The sequence below is a fragment of the Lonchura striata genome, chromosome 10 (assembly GCF_050655825.1).
Source record: "Lonchura striata isolate lonStrDom1 chromosome 10, ASM5065582v1, whole genome shotgun sequence".
Classification (NCBI taxonomy): domain Eukaryota; kingdom Metazoa; phylum Chordata; class Aves; order Passeriformes; family Estrildidae; genus Lonchura; species Lonchura striata.
In genome coordinates this window covers 14,951,293-14,974,321 of record NC_140712.1, presented here as the reverse complement: position 1 = coordinate 14,974,321, position 23,029 = coordinate 14,951,293, and the positions used below count along the sequence as shown (strand labels likewise).

The 23,029-nt window shown below is 40.0% G+C and overlaps 1 protein-coding gene across 1 annotated transcript; it reads right to left on the bottom strand.

The window, feature by feature from the left end:
- Window positions 1-1,936: 1,936 nt before the first annotated feature.
- On the bottom strand, window positions 1,937-14,610 carry GATM (glycine amidinotransferase). The gene is made up of 9 exons (XM_085588805.1): window positions 14,510-14,610; window positions 13,918-14,133; window positions 9,549-9,744; window positions 8,202-8,392; window positions 6,794-6,931; window positions 6,341-6,505; window positions 4,602-4,665; window positions 4,385-4,501; window positions 1,937-2,982 (listed from the first exon to the last, which is right to left on the bottom strand). Exons 1-9 carry the CDS (start codon window positions 14,576-14,578, stop codon window positions 2,870-2,872), a joined length of 1,269 nt encoding a protein of 422 aa, XP_085444931.1. The 5' UTR covers window positions 14,579-14,610; the 3' UTR covers window positions 1,937-2,869.
- Between the last annotated feature and the right edge of the window lie 8,419 nt (window positions 14,611-23,029).

Here is a 23,029-nt window from a genome sequence, read left to right as displayed (position 1 = left end):
GCTGACGCTGACCTTCTCTGAAGCAAGTATTTAAGGCCTGCACAGCCAGTGAAAAAATCATTGAGAATTCAAGTCCAGCTCCCATTCAATTTTCTTTATTTACATATAAACTGCAGTCTGGAACAGAGGTGGTCAAACACCACCATGCCTGCTTCCTGTGGGCAATAGGAGCCTGTAGCCCACATGTAATTTGGCTTCATAAAATTGTTTGTAATTCAATATCAGAGCAGAAACCAAGTCTGTTTCTCACTGCAGACTCTCATTTCCAGGTTCTTGCCTAACCAAAACCAGCTGTGACACAGGATGACCTCCTTCTTTGCAAGAATAAAAATAACTTGGAAGATTATATGTATTACTATTATGTGGTGGCATCCACCATAACACTATTCCATATCATGTTCCCTTCATCATTCCTCTAAAGGTTTTGCTGTCTCTGTATTACTCCCTCTTGAACAGGTTACTGGGAAAAAATGTTGCCTCGTATCAGCATTTTTCATGTTACTCCACTATGAAGAAGGGCCCTTTAGAGCTTTAAAATTTACCTTTGAACTTTTTTTGTCATTGCATTCTACCTCATAAATTCTCTCCCATAGCTGCACAATCACATCTCCAGCTAACAGTGGAGATTGTAAGACAGGGCAGTTTCACATCTGGCAATTCAGACATGCACACCCACCCAAGGCACAGCTGTGAACATACCTGTGAATTAACTGCTCCCTGCACTGCTGGGAAAATATTACTGTTGCAGGAGAGATACAAACTTTGTCCTCCCTGGTCTGCAGAAGGATTAGAGAGAATTCCACATTGTTCCTAAATAGTCCTTGCTTTTGTAGGCTGGAGCAGGCATTTACTCTTTAACCCTTGCTGTGCCTCATGGAGTACCCAGTGTAGTTCACTTGCAACTTAACATGGAAATGGACTGGCTTTATGTTCAGTGAAAGAGTCAGGTATGAGAAAATCCCAAAAATATTCACAGCACTAGCTCCTGCTCTGTCCCATAATGATGGTAGTGACACATCCTCAGGTCAGTGGATTCCTGCTGCTGTGTGTCTACAATCTGTATTCTGACACTACTGCTGATATTGAACAGGAAGCTTCTGCTCAAATGCAACAACTTCTTTGCCTTTCATGATGAAGGAAAGATGACTTAAGAGACAAGCCTGTTCCCAAACCAGCAAGGAGATCCATGGATTAGGTAAAAGAACTTGTATTACTGGCAGAAAAAAACCCCAAACAACTTCAGAAACATAATGGTGGCGTTCAAGCCGAAAGACTTGCTACTGTGTGCACAGTTTAAGAATTAAAAAATAATTATAATGAGGCATAAACAAAAAAAAAAAAGGGGGGGGGGGGAAGGCAGAAATGTTTATAAAGCCAGTGTCACGTGCAACATGATACAAAAATAGTCTCTTAAATCCTGGAGGCACCCAGGGTGCACATGTTTATTAATCCACATTTATCCATTTATTTTTATAGATAATTACCATTGTCTATAAAGCCTTGGTTTTTGAGATAAAATAGACACAATCTCTACCTTGTTAAGTGCTGGCAACTGTCTAATTACCTCTTTCCATATTTCAAACCATTCTAAATTGTTGATATTTGATCTGTTTAGCCCTACCCAACTCTAAAATATGGCCATACAGTTTGTATATGAGCATGCTTTGCCTGACATCTTTTCTGTCAGGGTACACGGCATTGTAAGAGTAGATTCCTCCACAGTGTAGCAAGAAATATCAGTGGTACTTTCCCCCAGCAGTCATACTTCTGTGAAAAACAGAAGTAGAAACATGGTATGTCAATAATACATTACAAAGGTTTTCTGCATAATACAGGAGTTTAAGATGTTACCTGTTTTACAGGGGGAAAAAATTCCATCTGTATTTTGTATCCATCACAACATTTCATACTTACACATGAATAGAAGGGCAACAAATTGAGAATGCAAAAAACTTTATTAGCATAAAAAGTACATATTCAGGAATCAAAACTCAAATTCCTCCATGGCATCAGGCATGTTTGATACATATTTCTGTATCTGCTACAGCTGAAGGAAGTCTGGGTTGTAAGATGTCAGAAGCTTAAGGTTGTGGGGGGAGTTATTGTTGGGTTTTTCTTTTGTGCCTCTTTTTAAGTTATGTAAACAACTCAGAGTGAAACCTGTACAAGCAGAATATTAGCTATCATTTTAAACACATAAAAATTAAATAAAACCAAATTTCAGCAATACAAAAAGCAATATAAAAAAGTAGGTGTATGATATGCATCAGACGAAAAAGTAGAAGAACATGGCAAGCAAGTGAACATGTCTTAAAAGTAAGATCATACTAAAAATTCTCTGTAAATATCTGTATGGCTAGACATGAAAAACATGATAAAATTACTTGGTTCCCTAAAGGAGCTATACAGTTGCATCTATTTCAACTTTATTAGACATGAATATATTAGCATGATGAAGTAGTTAAAAGGAATAAGAAAAATTTACTCAAGTTTCCCATTTCAAGCTGCCTATTTGATAAGGTAACTAGACAGAGGTAGATATCCAGTATTAGTGGCCAAGATATTCTAACAAGACCTTTTAGCTATCCTGTCAAGGTTTTACATTCAAAGCCAATGTGAAAAGGCTTCATAGATGAAGGATGTCTTTCAAAAAGGCAGCCAGAAAACCTGTATTGCTGATGGAAGTAATTTCAATTATCCTACTGAAAGTGAAGTGCAGTTAAGAATAAAACATTACCCAGGCCATTATGAGGACACCACTTACCAAGCACTAGAGCTCATGCAGGCATTTTAACGAGAGTGACAGTGATTTGCTCATTTCCTATGCCTATTTTAGAAGCTGAACCATTGCTACCTATTGGGCTCTTTCCTAGTCAAAGTAGGACTGCAGGGTGCCACGGCGGCGGATGTCGCACGTCCAGCAGTGGAAGCCACCTCCCAGAGAATTGGCATGGCGAATGTTCACTCGAATTGTAGAAATGCCTGGAAGAATTATGCAAGGCACACTTTAAAATTTGATTCTCGGCTTCATCTCTGATCAGAACATTAGATGATGCTTTATCAGATCACATGGCAAGATGTAAGTGTGGAAGATATTTCCTACTAGTTTGTTAAGAATTTGTTTTCCCAAATTCTAGGCAGAGAACAAACCAGGAACATAGCTGGCGTGTTTATTCTGGTGATACCCTCAGGAGTACACAGTGCCTGGAGCACAGCCAGTGTCTGATGTGTTATGACGTGCCAGTATTAAAAAGATAAATTCAGGTTTTGCAGTATGTGAAGAATTAGCTGAAGTTCTGCTACGATATATGATCAGGACACATTTTCATAAATAAATTTTCATTTATAAGTCAGACACTGAATGTGCTCTTTCAAGTGCCTCTCCAGACAAGAAGTATTCAAGGTAGATAGCTCTGACTCCCTTTTTCTCTGAAATGGATAAGAGGCTTTTACTACCTAGGTTAAGCTTCCTACCCCTTCTTTTCAGCTCTGATGGATGTTTCAGCTGTGGCTCAGCTGATACGAAGTCCCAACAGAAGGGTCAGACAACTTCTCTGTTACAGAATTTTCCTTTTTTGCTTCTCAGCAATTTCAGGAGCTGAGGAGAAGCTCAGTAGAATTTATCTCCTAGGTCAGCGATGCTTTTGTTCCCAGTAGACCCATCTCAATCCTACAAACTTTCTGACTACCAGAATTTATTCAGAACTTACACAGACTGTGAAGTTCAAGGGTGAAAGGTAAGCCATGATTAGCATTAATAGCCTCATTCTTTAAGCACTTTCAAGTATATTTAAATCCTCGACTCTTTGTTCATGCAATAAAACAACTTAAGACTGAGCAGCTGTGCATAATAAGACTTCCATATGTTCAAATACAGTTCTCCTGTCACTAGATATCTGAAGGAATTCCACGCTCTCATAAAGTTACATCTCACAGGACTGAGATTCTCTGTAAATGAGCAGAAATATCTGGGTTAAGTGGTCTTAATTTGACATTTTAAAGTACAATTTGACATTTTAAAGTACAAAACAAAGAGTTTGCAACTAAAAAAATCAGGAAGAATTTTGGCAATCATGGATTCATCATCAGCAATAGGTGCGCTCAACCTCTGCAAGACAGATGTTGACCTCAAACTGGACAGTTTACATTTAAAAAGCTCATCAAAGGCATCCTAGCAATAACTGTAGTTGCTACTCATACCTTTATGTGCTGCAAGCTGTAGGGGGCAAAAGAAGACCAAATTTCTGTGACTGAAATATTCAGGACAAAAATCACTGAATTATTCTTACTTGCTAATCCAGCTCTTTGAGTATTTTTTCCAGTGCTTTTTCCAGTAGCACAATCATTTTCTTGTAAGTGTGTGTAGAAGTGTGTTAGGACATACCCAGCTTTTCAAACATCTTCTGAATCGATGTCTCATTGGCATCCACCATCACCCGTTTCTCATCCAGCATCAGGACGTTCATGGAGAGCCACTTAGAAGACATCCACAGTGGGTGATCTAAAACAGGAGAACAAACCTTGTACTGTACCAATCTTACTCCTTATTCATACCCTTAAGAACACTCTTGGAATCCATGGAAAAGGAAGGGTGGCAATACCATCTGGGATGAGTGGCACTGGGGGTTGAATCACAGTCCAGCCAGCTTTCTTGAAGAGCTCAATCTGGAAGAGCAATTTAAATATATTCTCAAGAGAGTTCTTAGAGTATCATTATGTCCTCCAACCTATGCCAGATTTTCCCCAGAATATTCCAATATGACATCCCCTGCCCTCAGTTCACTATTCTGGCCCTCATTCAGGCTTCATCTACAAACCCAGTTTTCATACAAGCATTTTTTTAAAGTCTTTTAATTTTGCATACCAATAACATTTATTTCTATTGGTTTTATATATGCTAGATATGTTAAAGTTAAAAGGTTATATTTACAGTTTGGAGCTTGTAAAGTAAAGGTATTGGTAACAACTGAAACACAGTCAACTATATTTTTTTGGTGTTATTTCTTTCCATATGATTATAAAAGTTACACTGACGTTTCTAAAAACAAACCCATCAGAAATAACACAAAATTCACACTTTATAACTTCCTTCACACTTAATAAGAAAATAATTATGCAGCTCATTTAACAAAGGGAACAATGTAAGGGCATCCCAAGGAATAATTTATGTCTCTAAGATTTGCACAATTAAGTTAAAAATAAGAGGAGGATAATTTGGCGAAGGAGAATTGACTTTTCATTGTCTGAATAGCTGGAAGAGTATTCGTGGGTGTTCCAGCGTTACCACGAGGTGGAGCTCAAATCCCGAGCAATTAATAACCAGCCCTGCCTGCCAGAATTTGAGAGAAAAGCTCCTTTTCATCGGCACCATTCAAGAAAAGTCCCCTTTCATCGGCACCTTTCACACACACCCCACCGCTCCCCGGCCATCCAGAACGGCCAAACCAGTTTTTGTGAAAGCAAGCTGCATTTATCTTTTCTATCTACAAAGACAGCAGTTTTCCCTGGAAAAAAAAAGTCCCAGAACATAGGTTTGATACAAGATCAAGAAGAACATCCTCTTCCAAGTAACACTATGAAAAACTGTGGAAGGGAAAAGGAGAGGAAAAAATAAGATAGTATTAAAAACTATATTCTCAAAATGGGTGTTAAAGGAGGCAGCAATTCAACCAGACTTTTTGCATTGAAACCACTTGCTAAGAGAGGCTGACGCTGCTTTCAGGAGCTGTGCTCTGCACATGGCTCTGCCCCTCTGCTTCAGAGCCAGCTCAGCTATTCCCTGTGCAGCTTCTGAAGCCACGGGGATCCTCACAAAATCCTCCAGCACTGCAGTGCAGGAGCATGACTGTAGCAGAGATGAGCTCTCACCCTCTGGAAGGTTTGCTGATCTCATTGTGCTGCTCAGCAATATTAGCTTTTTCTCAGTGCAATAGCAGGTTTTATACATCTCTTCCCTACCCTTCAGAAGGTATTCAAAGCTCTATGACCGAGCAACTACCATTGCAATGGTATGCAATCAATTGGTTCAATTAATACCAAAGGAATGGCTTCCAAAATAAGAATAAAAAGGGAGATTTGTCATCTGAGCAGTAGAAGCCCTTCAGTTTCTCTTAGGATACAATTGAAATATTTAAGCATGGAAGTGTTCAGAGAAGTAGTATATCCCAAGTGGTTGCTTTGATACATCTTTAAAAATTATTTTACTTCCATCATATTTAACCATGGACTTAGGAAGCAACACACACAATGGAATGTGTGGAAGAGTAATTACCCAGCAGGGAATTAACCCAGCTAAGTGGTTTTTAAACACAAAACCCTTTCACCCATTGTACACTCTCACCTGATGGCAGGGACGGTCTGGGTTAGAAAGCACAAGACCAGGCCCAATGATATTAAAAGTGGCATCAATGTGCATAGGGTTGGGATCCTTAAAGGATATTATATGCACTCTGTAGTCTGGTGCAAGGTGTCGCCTCATCCATTCAATACCCATGTAGTTTGTAACCTGAAAAACAAGACAAATTAAGCTTTACTAGGCTAGAATATAAACTGCATCCAGGTTTACTTTGTCTAAGGTTTTATTTCATTAAATATTTAAAGCCAATATTAATAGAGAATTTTGTGCCTGTAGCTAACCCCTTACCTGGAAGGCAGTCTTATCCTGTATATCAAACATTCTGTGAAGAGCAACTTCTTTTGCCAACTCTTATTTTAACATTGCTCAGGCATTTCAAAAGAAAAATACCAGTCTCTAAGAGAGATACCAAAACTGTTGAAAGAAAGCTTTGTTTACCTGGCTCCTTTGTACAAATATATCTCTTCCAGCTCTAATGAAGTCAGCAGCATCAAAGCATGGCTCAAATTCAGTGGTTACAAATTTTCCCTGAGCAGCCAGTTTGTGCCTGTCTTCCACAGAGTGGATTGGATAATTCTAGTTGTAGAGAAGAGAAAAACAACTTTAGGTTGGAGATGTTAAAAGAAAGTTCTCAAATAATTTGCAAGTGAGGAGTAATTTGAAATTAGGAAAATGTATTAATATTGATAGCTAGTGTGTTGCGAGGTGGTCTGGTTACTTCTTATTAGAATAGAAAAGAAAATCTAAATGTGGACATAAAAATGAAAGGCTTTAAACACATTCAAGAATAGGCCATGAGATAAGAGACAAGAGTTATAACAAGAAATTAATTGGTCTTCAGAACCAGATCAAAAGTATTCATTACCAGTGGAGTTTAATACTAGTCCAACAAATCACTGCACACTGACAGAAATACTGGACTGGAAGCTATTTCCTAAGGAATGTGGACTCCTCACTCTTCCACATTTTAGAATGGAGCAGAACTTCAAGCTAGAAGATGGATCTTTATTATTACAAATAATTTTAAAATTAAACAAGGCAATTTAGAACAAGTGAGATGCAAAAATCCATCACAAATGAAAAATACCACATAAATAGTTACAGGCTTTAGAAGTTCTCTAATACTGAGGGTGACACTAAGGTAATTTTGTTTAACAAAGTCTCCTTTGTATCATTGATGACACTGTTCCCAGAAAGTGGCAATCATTTCACAATTAGTTCACTGCATTTATTGTAAATGCTGTCACCAAGGTTCTGATGCATTTGGGGACTTATAGGAAACTACCACAATTTTCCAAGTCAAAATTACTAGGAAAAAAATTAAGAAACTATTCACTAAAATATTTTGATGATAAATACAGTTTAGATCCTTCACTATTTCTTTTATGTAACTTTCAAAATACCAATCATCATGCAAAATAAGGATTATGAGTTGAGTTTTTTTCTTTGACAAAATATATATTCTTCCTCACTTTCCTAATGCAGGAAAGTGAAGGACATATGGACATTCTCAGGGAATCTTTATTCTTGAAAGTAATCTCTGTGATGTTTTTCTAGCATTCCTTCCTCTTTAGTAATGCTTAGTTATAGCCAGTAACCAAAACAATTCAAAGCAGAGGAATTTAATAGACACAACTTCCTGTTCTTTGTTCTCTAACTGCACACACTGAGTTTCAGCTGGAAAGGCCACAGCATGTTTGCATACACTAGAAAAGAAAACAAGTGTCCAGAGTTGTTTTGTGCCATTCCTCCTCACATTTTTGTGAATCCTAAACATCAGATGGAAACTATCAACAAAATTCTGTATAATGAGAAGTGAAGTTCTGAAGGAAAATTAGAACAGTACCTGATCGTAGAGTTCATCTGCCATTGTGGGTTTTGGGGCAGTTGTCCACTTAGCACCACTGTTGAAATAATCTTTGATTAGTCGTCTATATGCCCTGTACTCAAAGAACCGAGCACGCCAAGCCATAGGTGCTTCAATAATTTCATTTCCCACCACTAACAGGATGTCTCTTGGCATGGCAGCATACATACCTGAAAGGAAAGTGGCCATTAATGAGACAAATATGCCTTTCTCAGCTCTTTCTGCTCAGGCACTTTTCCCTTTCTTTTTACCATTGTTCCTATCCAAAATAATTGCAAAAATAATTCTTAGCAATGTGAAGGAGCCAGTACATAATATCAGGTCCTTACATTCTTCAGTAATTTTTCAAAGTAATATTTTTCATTCAAAATACGCAGAACTTTGGCTACAAAACCTCACTCACAACAGATTCACAGCCAGATGAAAGCCATCCACCACCAAGCCTCCACTTCATGACTGGGATAATGAAAATTCCCTAGACCAAGGATTATGCACTACCCAGATGGCTTTAAAAAGTGACGATGGGCAGCAAATTTTCCAAGTGAACAGCATTTCTTTATTTAGTATCCTTTTTAAAAGTAATAGCACAGAAGAGGAATTTGATGGAACACAGAACTGGTGCAGAAAGCAGTCCCATTAGACTTTTCCTTAACATTATCTGTTCTTCAACTAATTTGAATTCTACTAGAAAAAATTAACAATATATTTTACATGAAAGAAGCCTGAGGACTACACTTGATGCAAAGCCTGGTGAGCCAGTGTGCTCTCACTGCAGATAACCATGCATGGAGGAATGTGTGTAGGTAAAGGGACATTCCAATTTCCTTGACACTAGTGAGGATCTTCCTGGTAAAGTGTTGCCTCCAACTGTTTTGTCTTCCATAGTTTAAAATGGATCCAACTCCAGGATGCAACAAAGAGCTATCAGGAGGGTCAGAGGGACTTTGAGCACTTGACTTTCATGTAGGGGACAAAGCAGAAACATTCTACAGCCATTTGAGGGCCATGACAGATTAGCACTTCTTGGCAGTGGCAGTGACAACACAAGAGGGAATCTGGCAAGAGTGGCTGGTGTGGGAAGTTCAGATTGGGTGTCAGGCAAAGGTCTCCCATCAGGAAATTCACCCAGCACTGAAACTGGTCACCAAATCTGGTGGCAGAATCTCCATCCCTGGAGATCTTCCACGTCTTAGCTACAGAAAACAGTTGCTGATCTCAGTGCTGATGATAATCCTGCTCCTAGCTAGAAGGTAGACTAGATGACATTCAAAATGTCTCAGACAAGAGCTAAACAGACAAGACCTTCAATGATGGAAAACCATTTACCTGTAGACTCAAAATCGGGTGTTTTATACTTCACAGACCAGTCAATTGGATCAGGCCTCTTGACAATAACACCTTCTCCCTTCAAAATATTGCACATCTCTTCAATTTCAGCAATAGCTTTTTTTAAATGGTCTTTGGGGAAACCCTGGCCTCCAAATTTCTGGTAAAATCCCCAATATTTTTCGTAAGTGTTTGCCTAGAACAAAAGGACATGAAGTGACAAAGAATAAGCACCAGTTATTTTGGAGTGAAATAGATGCTCAAGATGCAATTCTTAAAGTTTAAAGTATCTTGTTCTTGATCCTAATATTTGAGTGCGAATTTTATCTGTTCCTGCAATATTTTGACTACATCACATTTTAGTAAGTATTGAGTGACTAGTGTTGCCAAGTGCCCATTTGGTCCCTATTACAGAAAACCTTTGCAAACACTCCAAATATGGCAAACACTGTAGACTCTCTATTTAATAAAGCTATCAGACATGTTTTTAAATTAAAACCACCTTGAGAGCATCTGCAACATGCACATGTCTGTAGTCACCTTCTTACAACATCACTTCAGTAATGTCACAATGGTGACATCAGAAATTCTAAAGCCATCCCAAGTACAGGTACCATGCTTTGTTTGCCAGAAGGGGCCATTTTTCAGGTGCAGCAGCAGTCTAAAAGAGGCAAAAGATGCTAAATTCACCTGCCAGGGTTGGATTGAAGCATGTTCATCATTTACAGACCTAAATCCTCTGCTGAAATGCTGTGATAGCCTTCTTAAATTAAAAACAAAATCAAAATAATGTCCCAGTTCTCATGGGGACACATAAAACCAGACACATAATCAAAACAAATAATGCTGCCTCAGTTTGATGTATCTGATCCTCCTCTGGCATGCCACTGTTAGCTGAGATGCAAGTGCCTATGGAGCCCTTCTGGAATGACAGCAAGTTGGAAGGACAGCAAGGGGATGTAGAAGAAGACAACCTGAGGGTGTCTCCTGACCCTGCAGTCCTGACCACCGCCCAGAACTCAATGTTCTCCCCAAAACCAGAGCGATGATGTTCCTTTGTACTACCACTGCCACTGAGCCCCGAGCAGGCAGGGCCATCCATCTGAAGGCATGCCTGATCCCCTTTAGCAATCCAGGCTATTCCTCTGCTGTTTCTGGAGATTTGCCTCATGCTATAGAGGTAACAGAGAAGAAAGAAAATTCAGCCTTAGCATTTACAGAGCCATCCTGCTCCTCCAGTACTGAAGCTTCTTCCCATCCTTCCTGAGGGAATTTATTCTTTTTCTGTAAGTGAGGGCTTGGGTAATTTGAGCACCTCAAATTTGCCAGCTGGTCAGCAGTCACATGCAGAGCACATTAAGTGCTCAGCATTCCTATGGAGACATGTTCTGCTAATGAGATAAATTCGTCTGGGGATTGGAGCTGGTTATTTTCAGAGCCAGCCATGGTATATGTGAATAGCATCAACCCCTAGGAGGTGTGGTTTTTCTCTCCACCTCGTCCTCTAGTACTGCTTTTTTCCAAACCTGATGAACCACACTGGTGTTGCACTAATAGGATGGTGCAATCTTAAAGTTACAACAGAATAAAGGTTAGCACTGTAACATGTCTCATATTCCCTGCCTTCCAAACAACTGGAAAAAGGGTAAATGGCTGGGACATGTATTTCAAGCAAATCAGGGTTAACATTTCAGGCCCCTTTGGTCACAGACATACAAGCGAGTTCAGAATGTTCAAAAAGGACCATGGATAGGACACATTTAAAATAAACTATTTCTTTTCGGAAAGAAATTTAACAGTGTTCTAGGAAAGATTTTCCTTAAGAAACAGCATTATTGTTCCTTATAGTTGCTATTTACTTTAAACATTTGTCATGGAAAACAATTAACATTATCAAGATGTACCATTAACCTAGTAAAGACAGTTAATAAATTTAGGATATTAAAACTTAAATTCAGATCAAAATTCTTTTTGCCTAATTCCATAGTAAACACATGTACACACTCTCATCTTCTTACTCAAGATAAAAGGATCTGACTCCTCACCCAAAACACGTTATTATTCACAAAATGTACTGAAAATCATTGCAGAATATAAAGCTATAAAGTTCAACTACTTGAGTCAACTGCTTCAGAATACGTCTTAGTTGCAGGATTTTTCATTGCAGTGCTGATTCAAACAGGACATCCTCCTAATTAATGTTAAGATTTTTCATTTTTCAAGTTTTCAAATATTTTATTTACCTCTACATACCCTATTTCAAGCTCTGAAAATGATATGCAATAAAGTGTCAGCTCATTAATATTCATCAGAGATGCAAGGCTCTCTATTCAATTCCTTCCTTCCTCCTTCTTATGCCAAGCACATCATTCCCACATCACAGCAAAAACACTTGAGTATACCAGGCCCTTGTCTCAAAGGAGAAAAGAGTGCTGAATGCAGCCATACATCCTGCATTTAAATATTTAGCAAATAAACACACATACAGTCTTAAAACAGTTTCAACACAAGTATTTACCAAACTGCTATAATTTGAGATACATTTTTTTGGAGCCTCAGGTCCAAAGCTTCGAATTTTCCTTATAAGTGTAGAATTCATTAGTTTTAAAATGCATTTTTTATAAACAGTGACCCTCATGCACTCGCAGACAGCACATGATACCCAGCAGCTCTAGTTGTGCTGTTCCCAGGGGCAGGAACAGGACACACCTTACCCCTTGGCCACATGCAGATTTAAACAATCATGAATCTATTAATTAATAATAATAATAATGTCAATGTAGGACTGGACTACTGCTTGGATTATTCAGCAACACCCTCCCAGTGTTACTGTTGCAGTTTCTGCAGCAATATTTAAGACAAAGGCAGTGAAAATTAGAGGAAACCACGTCTCAACTGGCTCTGTTACCATTACTTGTTGTGGACTTGGCAATTGACATAAAGCAAATTTAAATCTCGCTTTAACTCTAAGTCATAGGTATTTGAATTGCAGAGGCAATCTTATACTTTGACACTCCTCACTGAGCTTTTGATATCCCATGTAAAAGAAAGTGAAGTTCTGACCTCATGTGAGTAGCTATGGCTTAATAGGCAATAAAACTTGTATAGCATATGGCACTTCAGCAAGATAAACACTTGAAATATTTTTTCTGGTGCTAAAGCAAGCCCCTGACCACTGCTTAGGATCTGAATTTTGCCTCATTTAATATCACAATGTAAAATGTTAAGACTTTTTTTTGCTTACTCTTTCTGTACCTTCATTATGTCAGTCCTACATAAATGCACATACATACACTTGTATATTAGAAATGCTAACTCTCATTGACCTCCTTCTCTGAAGCTGCTAGGATACACAAAACAGACTCTAAAAAAAACCAAAAAACTATATATATAGAGAGAGAGAGAGCTAAGGGAAGAGAAGTCTTCTATATAAGTACATCTCAAACTTTCCCTAAACAACCATTTCCAGGACTTTAAACTTATTTTCAGTATCTTTGTTTGTCATGCTTTCAATGTCAGATAAAAATTCTTTTTTTTTTTCTGAGTCAACTTTATCAGTCTATCCTATAAATTTTTACTAAGTTCTCTTGGGTAGAATCCATGTGCCAGCTCATTTTGTTGTGATAGACATGCTGCCCTGCAGGTAGTGGCTGTACTGTAACAATGAAATATTCAAGAACATGCCCACAAATGCAGGTAACACACATAATCAGCAACTTTAAAGTCCAGGTGAAGAACACAAAAATCTGGAGCAAGTTCACTATTTGAGTATTACTGTTTTAAATACAAGATACCAGAGAACAAAGAATCATTATTTATTTAGGGTACTGATGCAGTTTTAGGCACAGAAAAACCCTGGAAGAACAGGGGATTAAGTATTTCCACAAAATATTCCCTGTAGCTCACAGGAGTTTCAGTAAACTACTTTAGAGCTGTCTGACACAGGAGTCTTGTTGGTTAATGGCTACAGAACTCAGTCTTGCTCAGACTATTAAGTAGAAAACTACACTTTTTTTCAAGTGTAGTAAAAAACTGCAGCTTCAAGCCAAATTAAAGTCCAACCAGCTATCTCAGAAATTTGTGTGGGTGCTTTGACAACATCAGGACTATATTACTAGAGATGATTGCATATATTAGAGGATGTCTCTGCTAGTGACTTCTCTTAAAACAGCCAATTCAGTTGAAAGTCCAAAGAAAAAAGCACATCCCTCACCAACATGGCTATGCTGTAAAGTTTCACAGATGTAAACAACTACCTTGAGAGAAGAATTCCCAAGAGTAAGCACCACACCTTATTCACTGTAAAGCTTAAGCAAATTTTAGATTAAAATTCCACATTTTCTATTTAAGGTTAGATTTTATTGTTTACCTTAACCTCCACAGAAAAAGGTGGGACACAAGCATTTTCAGCTCTTCCCACGATGACCTCTTCCAGTGGATCCCATTCGTTGTATGAGCAAACAAGGCAGCCCTTGGGCACCGGGCTTGCAGCCTTGTCAACAGCAGCACAGGTGTTCTGGGAGGCCGCAGCTGCCTGGGTGCTCTGGAAAGTTCGCTGCACCCATCCTGTAAAGGCTCCTCGAAGCTTAAAATAAAAATAAGAACGAAAATTATGCTTCCCTTACAAAAGATAAAAAGCTATAGCTCAGCCCACAAATGCCTTAACACTGTAATCCCAAAGCAATGTATGTTATTTGGAGCATTATTAACAGAAACACGGCTTGTTACAGCCATTCGAATATATTCACAGCCTAGCAGATGCTTAAAGGAAATGCTGCCTTTTAAGATACGCTCAGTTTAGAAGGGTAAGGAGGTCGGAACGCGGCACTGGCAGACTGGGGCGGGAGGATGCTGGCTGAACCTCAGCCTGCGGCCGTCCCGTACCCTCCCGGCTCGGAGCCACAAGGGACCCGCCCCGCGGAGCATCCTCAGCCCCAGCCCCGGATCTGCGCGGCACCAACCCTGGAGCCGATGTAATGCGCTGCCTCGGCCCCCCGGCTGCCCCCGCGCAGGCACCGCACTCGCAGCATCGCCGCCGGCCGGACACGGGACGGGACGGGACGGCACGGCTCGGGACGGCTCCGCTTTATGCGCGCCCGGCCCGCCCCGCCCGGGGGCAGCGCCCGCCCGCAGCGCAGCGGGGCCGGGCGGGGCCGGCACGGCTCCCCCCGGCCCGGCACGGCTCCCCCCGGCCCGGCCCGGCTCCCCCCGGCCCGGCCCGGCTCCCCCCGGCCCGGCACGGCTCCCCCCGGCCCGGCACGGCTCCCCCCATCCCGGCACGGCTCCCCCCGTCCCGGCACGGCTCCCCCCATCCCGGCACGGCTCCCCCCGGCCCGGCACGGCTCCCCCCATCCCGGCACGGCTCCCCCGATCCCGGCACGGCTCCCCCCGGCCCGGCACGGCTCCCCCCGGCCCGGCACGGCTCCCCCCATCCCGGCACGGCTCCCCCGATCCCGGCACGGCTCCCCCCGGCCCGGCACGGCTCCCCCCATCCCGGCACGGCTCCCCCGATCCCGGCACGGCTCCCCACATCCCGGCACGGCTCCCCCCATCCCGGCACGGCTCCCCCCATCCCGGCACGGCTCCCCCCATCCCGGCACGGCTCCCCCGATCCCGGCACGGCTCCCCCCATCCCGGCACGGCTCCCCCCATCCCGGCACGGCTCCCCCGATCCCGGCACGGCTCCCCCCATCCCGGCACGGCTCCCCGGCTCTGCCCAGCCCGGCTCCCCCGGCAGTCCCGAGGGAGGAGCAGCTGGAGCGGCCGGGCTCGGAGGCAGCCCCGGGAGGCACAGCCCCAGAGCTGACCGACGGCTTCTGCCCGCACACCTGGATGTCTTTTCCACGAAGGGTTCTTCAGCAGCGACCTGGCTTGGAGAAAGTCACGTTTTAAAATTTTTCTCTAAAATGTGTACTGAAGTGCATCATACAGTTATTTTTAGTCATCAAGTATGCAGATTCTTCATTAAACCTGTAGTCAACAAATTCAACTTTACCAAAAATTCTAGTATTTCATACATTAAGAATTCAGATCTTTAGATTACAACCTACAGAGTTCGTGATTCACCTAAAAAATGTTTGAATTCTGTAATTACTAAAGGAGTGTTTCAAGAATATCCCAAACAATTTCAAATTCTGGCTTCTCAAAATACATACTGTGATATGATGAAAAACCATCCTAAAATTAAAACCTAAACTGGTTAGCTCCTAGTAGACCTGAACATAAGTTTCCCTGCAAAACCTCTCCATGATAAAGTCAACAGACTTATCTTCAAAAATACCTCTATCTCAACAGAAACAGTCTACAACAAGAAATGTGTTTGCAACCAGCTCTACTTACATTTAGCATATCCCAATTAGCCTATTCTGCATTTTCTCTACTTTGCACGTAAGTTCGCTTTAAATAATTTCACTTTGCTATGTAAAAAGCAGACATACCAAAAATCACTCTTATCCAAATGACTCTGTATCTGTGTCTTTCTCCCAACGTGATTTTTGGTTCTGCCTTTATCATCCATGCAGTGACTTGCTCAATATTCCTCCAGCCTATGCTCTGCTCTCCAGAGCCCCTACAGTGGGGCACGGCTTGAACAGACACAATATTTAACAGTATTTCTACATGCACAATTGCAGGTAGTGCTGGTGAACTCAGCACACATATTGGTAGGAGGAAAAGGTAAATATCACTAGTGGTTACATACATTAAAACATAATCTGTGGTTTTAGAATACAGCAAATAGCAAATCAGCCACAGTTTTTACATGCCTTAGATACACAAGTAACTATGTTTTATCCAACTAGGTAATTATTCATTCAGAAGTTTGTCTTTTTGACACATGTAAACACTACAGTTTCCCAAGACAAATAATACAGTATGAGTTCTCCATGAACTTACACAGTTCTCAGAGAAAAGTTAATTATTTTAATTGGCATAATACCAAGTATGCATTACCCAGCTTCATACAACTGCAGAATTTTCTCATAACTCACTCAGCTTGTTAGGACTCATTTGTAACATAATTGCATCAAACACTGTTCTTATACCAAAAAGTACACTGGGATTATTTCTTCAAGTTTCAAAAAGAAATGTTCTTGATGCTATTGAAGTTTATGCTAGTTCTGCTCAGATTCTTGCTTTTTGATTCAGTTGATTTTGCTAAGGTCACTCTACTTACATTGACCTAAAAAAATTAATGATTGGCTTGTGGCTAAATCCAAAGGTCTTGCTTCCTTTTCTGTCCTTTTCAACTTATCAGCTAGTTTTGGACCTTTGAATCATTCTTTATCAACTCAGTTTACATAGTTTTTCTGACTCTGCACAACACTTCTTTCCCCACTTACTATATAGGTCTGATGCTTTATGGAGTCCTCACCATCACTGCAACTAGTTTTTGCTGAATGCTCTAACATATTTAAAATTTTTTCTTCTGGGTTGCATTTGTTCTGCTCAGAATTATTTTTAGTGGAAACGTTCTTTCCCATATCTCATTGGTCTCTCTTCCTTTTTTAGCTTCTCATGGATACAAGCCAATCTTCACCTAAGTAAAATCAAAGCAGATTTTTTTTCCTTTTCCTTACTGTCACATTTGCAGTCTGACCATGAAGCCTTTATTTGTGGTAAATAGCATTTTCCTCCCAGCCTTTATACCAGACTGAGCCCCAGCCTGCCCTAACCATCCACAGTGCACTCTAGAGGTGTCACTACGCTTCTGTCCTCACTTGACCATCTTCTGGATCACTGGGAACCAAACCTCATTTGTCTCCTTAAGCATTTACTTATTGTTTCTTTGCTTACATCTTTTTATTCCTTAAACATCAAATACAAGCACCAGCAGTTTCCATTTGTGGTGTGTGAAAGTGTCATTCCTTACAGCTCCCTCTGGCATCAAAACCAGAGTCCTCTTGCTTTTTGTATGGTAGGCAGCTCTTTATTCCTCTGCTTCCACAAGGACTTGATCTAGCAGTGTACATTTTAATAGAGACATAAATCAAGGAGCACAATGCCAATAATGATTATTCAAATTTAGAGAAAGTCAAGTTCATTCATTCAAATACAAGAAGTTTCTGTAAACATGTAGTTGTCTAAGCAGGCCCGGAGCTTTTCAGATCAAAAATCTTTTTATAAAGATCACATGGTTAGTGTTATTACACAAAATTGCTAGGATTATTGTAACACCTTGAAAGCTCACCTCACTAACCAAAAGCCTGCCAATTATTTGAAAATTATGTGCTGATCTAGTAAAGATAGTCCCTTCCTCTGCAAACCTCACCTTAGTACAGAATTTTAATTTGAAGCAGAAGAAAGAGCTTCACATTTCTGTTGCTGTTGGCCTATAATATTAATTAGCAAGTTATGGATGTTTTTAAGGAGAGTCTATGCAGGTTTTGTAATAGTCAATCCATCATTTTTAAATGACACAAGATGCTTTGAATGGCTTATGTAAACCCCCCTCATTCTGACAACTAGGTAATGCATTTAAAAGTGTTGTTTCAGCTATTGAAGAGCTAGCCCAGCAGCATGAGAGAGTAAGACACAAAGTAGTAAAAATCAAGTTTAAAACTACAGAACTAGAAAAAGTAACAGGAGACATAGCAGAGAGAAGTCACCCTTGACAACAAAACCAGAGTTACTGAAGTTCAAAGTATAAACTCATCTATGTTTTAGGACAGTATCTTGTCTTAGCTACACCTATCTTATCTCTAACACATCTCTATTAGAGAAACAGAAGTCTCAATGGATTTTATTACTGCTTAGACATGGATTTCCATCTGCCCAGTAACTGAAGTCCTCAATTGTTGTTTTGATTTGTAGTGTGGTAAAGCAACACATGTGACTTGGGAGATATGATATTTAAAGCTAAGGGACAGCTTACCCTTTCTGGCCAGTATTACTGCTGTATTAGTGACTTTAAAAAATTGGCAAATCTAGTATTAGCTGATCTTAACATTTACATCTACTCAACAGTTTTTATGTTACTTACAGAAACTTAATCTGCTCAAAAATATAAACATAAGAGGCTTCAATTCCTTCCTTCTACTGCCTTGTCAAGGATACTGCTTGCTAAATTCCAACAGACTATCACCCCCAAGAAGAGAATTTGGCCCAGCAAATCTTATCTGTTAGCTATCAGAAACAACACAGAAGAATTCAGTATGCTTCTTAGAAAGCAAGTTTCAAACTTCCTGAAGTTCAAAAGTCTGAACTGTTCCAAATGAAAAGAATAAGTGCACCTCAAAACATTAAAATTACTTTTCCTCCCTCCTTTAACCTTATAATTTTGTAGTTAATTCTGAACTCTAGAAACAGTAAAATTATTGTTATACACAATTAAAACAATTTATCTAATTTAAAATATCTTTAACTTGTGACTTGTTATATAACTAAAGCAGTGTACTATTGTCAAAGTACTTTGAAAGATATTTCTATTCTAATTTAATAATACAAATCTTGCTTTATCATTCTTCACAATCAAAAGAGAAAATTAAATTTATCCAATTAAACAAGCTACATACATAAAATGGCAGGAAATTCTTTCTCCCTAATCCCAGCTTCACCAAATTCCATTTAATGTTTAAACTTCATAACAAACTCTACATAGTTTCTGCCTATTTACTTTTTATAGTTTTTGAAGGATCCTGTAGTTTTCCCCACATCCCAGTTCTGGATACTTCTTCAAAGATTTTCTGCTCCTCCTTGTCAGGACATCCTCCTTGTGTGACATGCTAATGCCAAATTGTCCATCAGACTGACACGATCTGCTACAATGGAGTTTTGACTGCAGAATAGAACACCCCTATGAGCACAAGAACAAAGATGAAACTGATCTCCTATATTTTCATACAATTCATATGGTAAATGCTAAATCAGAAACATAAACTAATATTTTCTACATTCACATTTACTACAATCAGAGATTAGAGTTTATAAGGAATCTTCATTATGCAGTTACACTGGTATCTAATAGCTCTGTCCCCTTTTGCTAGGGCTTTTAAGGGGTCTCTTTATCCCTATCCAGCTAGCAATTGTCATGAAACTCATAGAAACTTCATACCAGTGAGACCTCTGACCCTTTCCCAAATGTGCCTGAAAGCAGCCAGCAGGTTCAAGTTGCAGGGAGGGGAAGGAGAGAACAGACACATATAGATGCACATACACAGCCTATGGCCATGTAACCTCATGTTCCTGGAAGCAAGGCCAAAACCTTCCTTGTCTCTGAGAAATCAAACCTCCTTTGGTGAAAGTAGATGTCTTTTGTAGATGTTTTCTACAGGAAGCTTAGGTAGCAATAGATCAATATCTATTTGTTAAAATTTCTTTTTAAATTAACTGAAAAATGCAATTAAAAATACGTTTCAACGTGTAAAATTCAAAATAATATATCAGTGTTAATATGCATTGCACTGAATTTCAAGCATGTCTGATAACTTAGGAAATAATTTAAATCTTTTTTTGGGAACCAAGTAGCAGGAATACTGAAGGGATATAGAGAAATACAGTTATGTAGCCCCACTAAAAGTAAGGTGCACTCTGAGCCAAGGAGCCAGTACAGGTAGGAGAGGTGCATAAGCATGAAGGGCAGGACATCAGCCAATGAGGAGACAGAATTTGCAATGAAATAGAAAACACAATGACAGAGCTACAGTGAGATAACTGTTAGACTAAATTTTTGGCTTAAAAGTAGTCAAAAACCATTTTGGGACTTTGAACAAATAAAATAGTCCTTGTTGACCGAATCCACCTGATTTCAGGAAGATAAGAGTTTCCACTGTCCTTCCGGCCAACCATAAACTATGTTACATCAGAGAAATTACTGACTTAATCATTAATTTCTTTTCCTCCCTGAGTTTGCAGAAATCTACTTTCTGATTAGCTGCACTGTATGTGCATATAAAGATGAGTTGCAGCATACATATAAATACGTATTTTAATCTTAGATGTCACGTTTCTATTATAGAAAGCTGACAGAGCTGAATGAAGTTCTATGAAGGCAAAGGATTTGGTGGCCATAATCCCTGACATTTTATACTCTGTCATTTCCAGAGGCAGTGCAGTGCTGACTACTGAAAAATGCTGGAGGTTCATGCTGCAAGAGGCACATCACTGGGTGGGATAGATTTCGTTCAGACCGGTATTTCCATGCATACAGTAACACGATCTGCCAACATTTTCTAAGGTCAGTACTGTGACAATACTTTCTCTCAGAGCTGCCAAGTGAACTTCATGGTTCTAGGACATCTGAAATTTCTTTAAACTCAAATATATGGTCTTGCAACACAGTCCATTGTACATAAGCATTTAAAATTTGAAAACTGCTTCACATCCTTCTTGAAGAATATTTCTAGAAATTGTTAATACAGCTTTGCTGTGCCCCTGAAGTAACAACTGCATTCAGTTTTTTTCTGCTCACTCACACAGGTTTGAATTGCAGCCATATCACATTATATAAATTTTGGCTCCTTTAACCATTGTGTGAGTGGCAACTGTAAGCAAGCTATTGACCTCATAATTTGAAGTTGTTTATTCATGTGAAAGAGGCTAAAATACCCTTACACTAAACCTGATGGCAGAGCTTGTCTATTCACTTTGCTGCTGCCCAGGCAATCAGCCTGTGAGAGCAAAGCCTCTTCCTCCACCCCTCTTTCTAGGAAAACACTGTTCTTTGATGAGCACACCCTGTCATTGATGCTGCTGTTGGCAGCAGCTGTGAATTGCTCATACTGTACTGCCTTTGAAAAGTTTGCTGAGTATAATCTTGCCTTGATGGAAATTATACAAGGAGGATTTGATTTGAGTGTCTCCTTCAGAGGATTTAATAAATTCATGGGGAGTTTTATGCTGAATCTGAGTCAAGCTTAAGTGAGTGGTTAAAAAAAACAACACTGCATTTGGACACAATTGGATGTCAATTACTCTTCCATCATAAATGAAAAAAAAATGGCAAAGTCAAAATTTGGTGGAAATTAATACTTTCAAATTCTCAGCTGAGCTTTCTGCTTAATCCTTACCCTTTCTTGTCCCCATGGCCACTCCAGTTGTTGACAGGTAATTTCTCAGCAGACAAGAGAGCAGAGCTTGCTGTGACTGGGGTCACAGCTAACCCAGCTAACTCTGCTGGTGTAGCTCTGGAATGAGCTTCACTGTGTCTGTAATGAACCAACAGAATTCAAAATCTATTAATGATGAATAGATTTTCTGAACTTCATGAAAGAAAATTGAGAAAGGCTCCTTTAGGAGGTTCTCTACAAGGAGAGGAGATAATTCCTGAGCTTTGACAGCTCCCTCCTCTGATCCTGGAGAGCACATCTGCTCTGATGAATCCCAACCACATCTGTCCAAGAAAGATGAGGATGGGCTCAGTGCCAAGAATTTAGTTACCATCCAGCACCAGGAATCTCTCACACGTCACTGCAAAATATGAAAATTTTGTTCCTAGAATTTCATAGCAGTTGCTTCTAACACCTCTGCAACAGAAAGATGAGTCTCACTGTGACTCAGACAGCTTCACCTAGAATTTCTTTAGCCAGTCATAAAAAAGCAGAGAGCTAAATATAAGCTCACCACTCAATCTAAAATAGTTGAAGAATTTTAGCTTTAATAGCCTAGAAACTACCGTAGTATCAAAGATACCATCCTCTGACCAGTGAGCTAAATGACAGGTCATGATATGGAGTAGCTGAGATCCACAGTTAGTAAGTGCATACACAGTAATAGTATTGTCATTTTGTGCTACCCTAGCCACATACCTCTCATCTTCTGTAGAGTGTAGCAGATGGCCTGTATGTCTCCACTTTTAACACACAAATCTGGACTGTCTATATGGCTTTCTCTAATGAGTCATGACATGTTTATTCCCAGCCATGTTACACCATTTTATCTTTCAAAAGCGAAGTCATTAACATAAAGGAATATAAAAGAGCTGTAACAAAATGCAGCAAAGTACAGGCACCCTGTACCACCTGAATTTCTAGATTTTAGGAGGGACCTGGGTAATCCACTAGACAAGATTTCCTTGGAAATTCTAGTTACCCGAGTGGTCACTCCTTTTGAAGGGGACTTTTTTCAAGGTTGGTGATTGCAAAGTGTTCCAGTGATGTCAAATCAGCTGCAACTGGACCAGCAAGTCAACTCCCCTGCCTGACCTACTAGAAATCCTGATGCATTACTGATTTGTGAGCATCATCCTCAGAAGTGGGGAAAGATATGGAAAAATACCAATAAACTGCTGGTGTAAGCACAGTTTCAGTAGTGCCAGAGCATGTATGTACTGACCTTCATCTCCTGAGCCTCTGCCAGGCACGGAGGGGGGAAATGGAATGGCTTGAACTCTGCTGTGAGTAGATTCATTGATTTATCTCTGCACAGACTGCCAACTTGGTTCTTACATTTACAAAAATTATTTTGGTTGATAGATACTTTTCACTCCTTCCCAAGTGGGAAGGGAACAGAAGAAGAATATGAGATGTTGGCATGTGGGGAAGGGA